This window comes from Chaetura pelagica, unplaced genomic scaffold, assembly GCF_000747805.2.
Source record: "Chaetura pelagica isolate M959 unplaced genomic scaffold, ChaPel_1.0 scaffold181, whole genome shotgun sequence".
NCBI classification, from domain to species: Eukaryota; Metazoa; Chordata; class Aves; order Apodiformes; family Apodidae; genus Chaetura; species Chaetura pelagica.
The window spans coordinates 1,251,652-1,260,619 of NW_009951992.1; the positions used below are offsets into that span (position 1 = coordinate 1,251,652).

At 51.1% G+C, this 8,968-nt stretch overlaps 1 protein-coding gene across 1 annotated transcript in view; it reads right to left on the reverse strand.

Moving 5' to 3' along the window:
- Positions 1–290: 290 nt before the first annotated feature.
- Positions 291–8,968, reverse strand: part of LOC104392828 (protein FAM19A2-like) — a 13,944-nt gene continuing 5,266 nt past the window's right edge. The window contains exon 3 of the mRNA XM_010002266.1: positions 291–350. Coding sequence (XP_010000568.1) covers positions 291–350 — 60 coding nt within the window. The remainder of the gene's footprint in view (positions 351–8,968) is intronic.

Below are 8,968 nucleotides of genomic sequence, written 5' to 3' on the forward strand. Positions count from 1 at the left end.
GGTACTGTGACCATGGTTTCTCCTCCTGAGCATGACAGGACCAGCAACTCCTGCTAACTTCACATTGGCAAAAGGATGGTCCTTGGACTTTCCTCAGAGCATCAGACACTCCTCTGAAGGAACATCACAATGGGTTTCCCTTCTCCTTTCAAGGATCTTCTCCCCTTTGTTTGCTGGCACTTTCCCCAGACTGAGATGGAGATCCCCAGAAACCAGTGCCCTGGATGTTCACCAGCTTTTCTGTTTGTTTTCCTTCCTGTGCATAACCCAGACACTGTTACACTAAACACTCATTCCGTGTTCCCAGGAGGTGAGAGAGGCATCAGGGGAGACACATTTACATTTGTAAACTGCAATCAAATCCAATTAAGACCAACACAAATACTGATTAATAGAAGAGGGAACCTGATGCCAAGTCCCATGGCCCCACCCCAAACAGCACTGGCTGATTTTTTAAGAGTCAGATTTGCTTGTTCTCTTTCATTGCCAGCATCTGGTGGCACATCCCCAGGTCCTGGTTCTGAGGCAGCCACGCTGCACTGGGAGGTGATGCAGGGGAAAGCACCTGGTGACTGGGGCTTCTCCTGCCCAAAACACTGCATTTCTTTAAGCACTCACACTGGGGCCTGAGCTAAGCTCCATCCTGCTCCCATTTTGCACTGAGGCACTGGCTTCAGTTTATTTTGTTACAGCTGAATCCGTTGCAGCAAAGCAGTTAGAATATCCACTCCTGGCCTTGCCACCCAGTTCTGTGCCCCGTCCCTGATCACTTGCTCCATGGGGACTGATGCACCCTTTGTGGCTTCTAAAGCTCTCTGTTATCTCAATGCTATTTGCTGGAGAGAAGCCCATCCACTCCGGGCCATATTGGCCTGTTCTTGGATTGCTGAGGATTTATGGATGTAATATCCAAAGGTGTAGGTGAGATCTGCCAGATCCTGCACCCCCAGGTGGTTCATATTCCAATTTCTTGCCAAGGATTTTAACAGCATTCCCTGTGCAAATGGGAGGTTTGCTCTGCTTTATGCCTCCTGCACACAGCCCCTGATCCAAGTGAAGGCAGGGAAGCCAACCCCGAGTACTGATCAGACAGGGCAGAGTCACACAAGGGCAGTGTCAGAGAGCCAGAGACAGGGGCTCTGCTGGGTCCCCCCATGCCAGCACTCTGCAGAGTGAGCACTGACAGGGAGAAAGTCCCAAGAGCTTCCTCAGCCCCAGCAATTGTTGATCCCTTGAGCAGGGACAACAACATCATCAGTCAGGTCCAGGCAGGCTGTGAGGTCACAGCACCAGCTCTGTACCAGCTCTGGGCAGCACAACTGCACAGAGTTGATATTCTGCCTCCAGCTCAAGCTATTAACCCAACGTTCCTTTCAAACAAAATATCACAACGCTTAATTATTTTTTGGCTAACCACTTGCAAATGCCAGCAATTACTGAAAACATGACACTGTTGCCTTTTGCAAGGCACTGGAATCAGACAGTTCCCCTCTGACAGCAACACCTAAACCTGCATTCATCACATTGCAGATCAGTCACAAAAATTGAGAAGTAATTTGTCAAAGTCACAGCTGTGCTCAATAACTGATTGGAGATGACTAAGTAATTAATCAATAATGCATTCTCACCTTTCCATTTCCCTAGGTTTTGTGAAATGACTGGAAAACAACACATGGAGCTGTTGGGTTGGCACGTACTGGGGAGTTAATTCATCCCAGCACATCCCTTCCCTCCTGCCTGTCTGCAGGGCTGGCATGGAGCCCCTTTTGAGCAAAGCCCACTTTGCCCAAGCATCAGGCTTGGACACAGACTTCAATTCCACCAGGTTTTAACCCTGTAATCTAAATAACTGTTTATCAGACATACTATTTAGTCTGAATTCTTCTTTCTTAATGTTGCTGAAATTATGTCCTCTGCATTGCAAACCAAGAATAACCCATCAGTGTAATGAAAAAATTTCCCTGCAAGACCAAGCTGCTATTCCTTGAATGCCCTAAGAGTGATAATTTGATTAATGAAATGGTCAGATTTGCAGTACTGTAGGGCTTTTCAACTCAGAATCAATCACTTTACATCTATTACTCAGAGCTGGATTCCCTGAATGCTTTGTTGAACTCTTTGAAAACTCTGTTAGTAATATTAAGTAATTAGTAAGACTAATGCTGCTGCAGAGCTATAACCTGGGCAGAATCCAGATTGATTAGAGTTAATTATCTTCTGCCTGCTTAAATAATTTATATCCTGTTTTCCCCACTGTGTAAGAGCAGGAAACAGAAGAACCGGCCCCGTCCTCAGCCCGGTGCACGCGGGACGGAGCCCGGGGCGCTGCTGGAGGATCCTCCAGAAAGACCCCCCTGGTCGGGGGCTGCCGCCTCCTCCTCCTCCTCCAGGTCCCTGCGTTTTGCAGATCCAACCCCCAGCCGCACAGGCCCATCCCATTCCCCACTCTATGGGGCTCCCGCTGCAGCCGCTGGGAAGCCAAAACATTTCCACGGAATTGAGGGGGCTGCCGCCTCCCCCTCCTCCTCCTCCTCCTCCTCCTCCAGGTCCCTGCGTTTTGCAGATCCAACCCCCAGCCGCACAGGCCCATCCCATTCCCCACTCTATGGGGCTCCCGCTGCAGCCGCTGGGAAGCCAAAACATTTCCACGGAATTGACGGGTTCTGTTCGGCCCCGAGGGCTGGTGCAGCCCCGTATGCACGATCCTGGTTTTCTAATCAAAATTTCATTATTATAAATGATTGCAAAAGTTTTCATATTCTACATTTTGTCTTTGCAGAGAATTTTAAACACTCTTTAATTCTGTCCCTTGGTGCTGTATGTGTAACAATCCCACTGATCCATATTCATATCCTCCCAGCCTTGAAGCTCCTGCAAAGACTTCACAACTCTTGGAATAGTTTTCTTGAAGTTCTGAGCATCCATAATATTTATTATTGTTATTAATGCAACATCATTTCAGCCCCTCTAATAACCACAGGATGTGATTCCCAGTGTATTTAAATAATTGATTGACTTAGAGCTCACTAATAGGAATGAATCCACAAGCATTTAATTGGATCATTGCTTGGTCCTGGCTCCATGCAGTGTATCATGTTGCCAATAAATCAATGTGCATCTCTCAGCTCCCAGGATCTCTCTCCTGGTGGCTTAGAGGACCAGGCTGAGATGGGCAGCACCAGGGTGAGGGGGGAGAAGAGGACAGCAAGGGGACGTGAGGCTCAGGCAGCTTCCAGAGCCCGAGGAGAGCACATCATTAGGAGGCAACCAAGCACGTGCTAATTTGTCCAAGTCTGCAGTTAGCAGGCATTTATTAGGGATGTCTGACTTATTCATATTCAGGTCAACCTGTTACTATTATATTAACCTCTGTTGACACTGATGCACACAGAAAAATGCAAACCAGGCTCCCAGGAATTGTGTCACCAGAGGCATCTCCTGAGCAGAGCACAGCCACCTGCCTCCTGCCCTGCCACTGCCACCCCTGGGCCTGTCCCACAGACACCACAGCTGCCCAGGTGCCCGAGTCCTCCCTCAACCATAGTGGGTTTCATCTTCCCAGAGCATCTTTTGGGGATATTTTCATTTTTACATATTTGACCCATTAACTAACTACATTTCTCAGTAATCCCCAGCAAATGAGCAGCACAGAGAAGAGCTCTGGTCCAAGCTAATCCCTTTGTTATCAAGGAATGCTACAGGAATCAAATACCAGCAATAAATCAGGAGATTAACAAGCTGGGAAATGCACAAATTAAATTGCAATCCCCCTGAGCTGCTTTTCCAAGCCAGTGGCACCATTTCTGCCCCTGCAGCCTCCCTCACAGGTCAGGAGTCTTTGTATACAAAACAGATTTTGCTTTAATCCCGGATGCCCTCAGGCAGCAGAGCCTGCCCAGAGAAAGCCCATGCAGCCCCCCGGCCATGTCCCACCACAGGACATGCAGGGGTCTCTCGTGCAGGTGGCAGGTCCCCACAGACCCCTCCAAGCAGGGGGAGCCAGGTGACCCCCTGCTGTGCAGTTTGCTCCAACTCTGCTTTTATTGCACAGTAACATCTGAATGAATATTTTATTCATTCCTTTAAGAACATCTCCACAAATGCACAGTTTAATAAAACATGAGGACGTGTTTTCAGAGGAACCATCTAATGCTTCAAACAGCCCCATCACAGCTCATTAACCAGAGCAAACTCCGGGCAGTTGTATTTTTATCTTGGAGACTCTAATGAAGTTCCACCACATGCCAGGTGATGGGGAAGGTGCCCATAACTCCATGTCCCCACATCCTGGCAGCAGGGCCAGGACTGCCTTTGGCTGCAAGTGGGATGGTCTGTGCACACTGGAGCCCTTTGCTTCAACCCTGCAGCCCCTGCTCACACAGGGCTGCACCTACAGGCACACCAGAGACCAAAGCCCATGCAGCCCCCCGGCCATGTCCCACCACAGGACATGCAGGGGTCTCTCGTGCAGGTGGCAGGTCCCCACAGACCCCTCCAAGCAGGGGGAGCCAGGTGACCCCCTGCTGTGCAGTTTGCTCCAACTCTGCTTTTATTGCACAGTAACATCTGAATGAATATTTTATTCATTCCTTTAAGAACATCTCCACAAATGCACAGTTTAATAAAACATGAGGACGTGTTTTCAGAGGAACCATCTAATGCTTCAAACAGCCCCATCACAGCTCATTAACCAGAGCAAACTCCGGGCAGTTGTATTTTTAACTTGGAGACTCTAATGAAGTTCCACCACATGCCAGGTGATGGGGAAGGTGCCCATAACTCCATGTCCCCACATCCTGGCAGCAGGGCCAGGACTGCCTTTGGCTGCAAGTGGGATGGTCTGTGCACACTGGAGCCCTTTGCTTCAACCCTGCAGCCCCTGCTCACACAGGGCTGCACCTACAGGCACACCAGAGACCAAAAGCCATGACGAGTTTCTTAGGGACAAGTATCAGCAAATCAGAAAGGTTCTGAACCACACACTCTTGTGCCAGCACACCCACAAGTACCAGAAGAGTTGGATGCACCCTTCCCCTGTTTGAATTATATGTATTGGATGAGATGGACTCTGCTTCTCTTCATATAAGCCAGTTTGGGATTTCTGCATGTCTAAATATGTCCTCGGAGCTGCAGAGGAATTTTTATCCATAGCTGAGGTGATTCTAGCAAAACTCTTGCTGCTTGTGGAAACAAAGTTTTTCTTTTTCCTTTGAATGTTTTGTAAAGGCAGCAATAAAGCAAATGGCCAGAAAGGAGGAAGGGGGGTGAAAGCAGGAGGATGTCCCAGCTCTGTCCAGGGCAAGTCCCCACCAACAGCATCCCCCAGAAGTTCCTGTTCTGGAAAGGCTTTGCACTGCTGCTGACAGGTAGCACTGATTTATAAAGCAGAAATAAATGAGTCTGCTCTGCAATTTCACCTATTTTTTTCTCCCATTTCAATTTGCCATCTTTCAGCATAATGCTGGGTGGTTAATTATGTTTCCATCCTATTTCTCCACTAATACCCCCCTGCACTGCACGTCGGAGCCGTTCAAAGGGTTTCATTTTACCTTTCATTTCACCTCCTAGTGCAGCTCTAAATTTAGTCAGCTTGTAATTTGGGGGTATTTTATACATTATGCCTTTATTATTGCAAAGTAAAATCGAATCCTAGTCTTTTAATTTAGTCTCTAATAATTCTCCACCAAACCTTAATACAAAAGAGTTTTGAGGGGTTTTTTATGATTTTTTTTTCTGAAGACTAATTGGGGTGTAATTATAATACCCAGGGAGATTACATTGAAAGTACCCTAATTGTGACAGTTTCCTCTGACTAATTGCCCCTTCTGTAACTTGCAAGTCTTGGCTGTGCAAGTTCCCCATCCCTTCCTGCGCTCACGTGTCAAGCCCAGCCTCGGGGGGTTTGTGCCCGGGGCTGTCCCTGGGCCAGGACCTCTGGGTCTCTAAACCTCCTCTGCTCTCCAGGGACTCCCAGCATGGTCCCATGCAGGGAGGAGGGGACAGGGTGTCTGAGGCAGCTGGGGGCCAGGGGCTGGCACTGTCCCACCGAGAGACCACAGACCCAGAGCATCACACAAAGCCCTTGCCAGAGGAGCGGGCATCTGGCAGCCACAACACAGGGACATTCACAGGGACATCACCTTCTTCTTTGACTTAATGCTCCTGCTAGCAACCTTCTGCCTGTTTGGCCAACAGAAAGCGTGCTGGCAGCAGGAGAGCAGCCCTACTGCCTCAGACACTGCACATCCCCCTGACAGACCAGTACAAACCAGAAGCAGGAAAAGGGAGATATGGGAAGGTTGCTAAGAAAGCACAAAGCAAGAGCACCTTTTCAGAGCCACACTGCTCCAGTACAGTCCCCAGAAGAGAAGCACCAGCAGCTGAAGCTTCTACAGGTCCCCAGCCCAGCTGCCCTGGCACGGGGCTGGCAGGGAGGGCAACGACAGCCTGGCCCCAGAGAGACCCCAGGGACAGCCCAGCTCCTGCACCAATAACAGAAAGAAAGCAAACATCAGTACCTCTTCCTGGAGCAGCATCTCCTCCTGGACCAGCAGCACCTACCTTCCCTGCCCCATGTCCTGTATTTAAGTTCTCCCCGACTAATTGCCTATTGCCCTCAGCTGCATTTGCCCTGCAGCGTTTAACCCCTTCCCATCCCCAGCTCCTGCTCTTGTAAATCACAGTTAAAAGCTTCTATTGAGCCAGAGAATTAAGCAGTTGTACGAGCCAACGGGGTTGGCATGGCCAGGGCAGCTCCCCAGCCCCCCCAGCCCCAGATCTGGTCGGCAAGACAAGTGCTCCCAGCTCCCTTCACTGCGGAATGAAAAGATCCTTTGCAGAGATTAAAATGAATTTATTCGTTCGCAGTCTGGTATTTACATCACATCTGCAGCAGGTATCAGGTACCCCGGTACAAAACCGCCCCAGCAGGGAGTCCCGCGGGGCCGGGCTGACCCGGCCCCCTGCCCATGGGTGGGGGCATCCCCTGCGGGTGCCGGAGCAGGGCTGGGCTGCCAGGGCAGTGCTGGCCCCGCTCCCTGCAGCGATGCTTTTGCTCAGGCCATGTGCCACCCGCCCCTCCGGCCCCCAGCGCAGCACCCCCGGGGTCCCCATCCCTGCCAGCGCTGGGAGCACAGGGTTCCTGTCCTCTCCCCATCAAGCTGCCACTCCATGGGAAATGCTGTGACGTGGGGAAGGTCACAAGCTTCGGGCCAGGAGATGGCACGTTTTTCTTTATTTGTAATGAATGCAATGAAGCCTGGCTGGGGCTGGGCCTCGGGCTGGGCACCGCACCAGGCTCACCAGACCTGAGGGCTTCCCCCGCACATTGCCCTGAAACTCGATCGCAAACACAAGCAGTAACGTGGTGCCTGGGACTTGCGGGGCAGAGAACAGATATTAAACTCACAGCCTGACTGATGCAGTTACAGAGGAAGCAGACACCAGCAGCAGGCTCCATGGGGACACCACCACGGCCACACCACTGCACCCACCGCAGGCGGTGTCGGCAGGTCACAGGGCAGGGACAGCACGATGCTGCAGGGCTGGGAGCAGCCCCGGGTGATGAGGTCAGCAACAGGGAACCCACCACCTGAGAGCCAGACACTGGAGGGTCCACACAACCATTGATGTCCTGATTCCTGATGGCAACCCGGGTTCTGCATCTTGGGCAATGGGAAAGGCGACTCACAGCGACGGTTTCAGCTATTTCAGGACAAAGCCCGTTTTGGGGGACCACCCTCTGTCTGTCTCTGCATTGTCAGCAGCTCTTTCACTACTGAGTATTTTACTTAAGAGGACAGGAAAATAAGTCCAGTTCTCGGTCAGCGTGTCCGTGGGGCAGGAGTGTTGCATCTGCGCTGGGTTCCCCGCTGGCAGTCCCCAGGGGGGCTGGGGCTCGGCAGACGCTGTGACCCGGGACCCGGCGCAGTCCCAGCAGCGCGGCAGCCCCGGGGGTCCCGGCTCCCCACGGACGGGCCGGCCCACGTCCCACTTCTCCGGCTCAGCCCAGCAGCAGGGCCAAGCCGAGGGGGTCGGTGGCTGCAGAGCTGCACGGTGGCTACCGTGTGACCTGCGGGCAGAGGAGAGGGGTGGGCTGGACGCTGACAAGGAAGAGGGTCCATCTGTTTGCAGCGGGCGAGTCGCCCAGCACCCCAACACCCCCATCTGGTGGCCCTGCCCGTGAGTCGTCAGCGAACAGCCTCGGGAAATGGGAATGTGGTTTGCATCATTTACTGGGGTGGTGGTTCAACATCTCAACTTGCAGATTGTGCACCCTGTGCTCTGGCTACAGCTTCCACAGGAGTCTGTCTGCCGAGGGGCCCTGCAACAGCAAACCCAGCCCCCCCAGTTCGGTTCCTAAGGAGGCACCCCACATTATTCTGCAGCCAGACGTGTGCATTTCCAAAGCACAGCCAGCCTAGGGTGAGGGACCCAAAAGGGTGCTGGGAAGGTGGCCACAGCAGCCAGGGTGAGGCCAGCAGAAGCCCCAGGGTCCTGCAGGTGGGAACAGTCTTCAGCAAGAGCCCAGGTCTGCAAAGCTAGAGCAGAGGCTTTGGGTTAAGTTAAGGAGAAAAACAAACCAACAATATTAAGATGAGAAAAAGACAATGAGGTAAATGGAGTGTTGCAGTTTCTCATCAGTGATGGATGCCCAGGGCCGAGGAACATTCTCGGACATCCATAAAAACACTTGAGCATGAAAGTGCTTTCCGGGCATAAAAATAATAACAAGAATGCACAAAATTCCAACATCACTTAATACGATAATTTTATGGCAGGGGATGTAGGGTGAGAAAAATGAAAGCATAAGGAGTAATTACACTCAACAGTATGAACAATGATTACAAAATTATGCAACTGATTAACCATGGCATATACGTAATTACTAATGAGTTTGATAAAATTTTAATTATACCTTGTTCTTTGGGGCATTCAGCAAGCCATGAAAATAAAAATCATGTAGCTC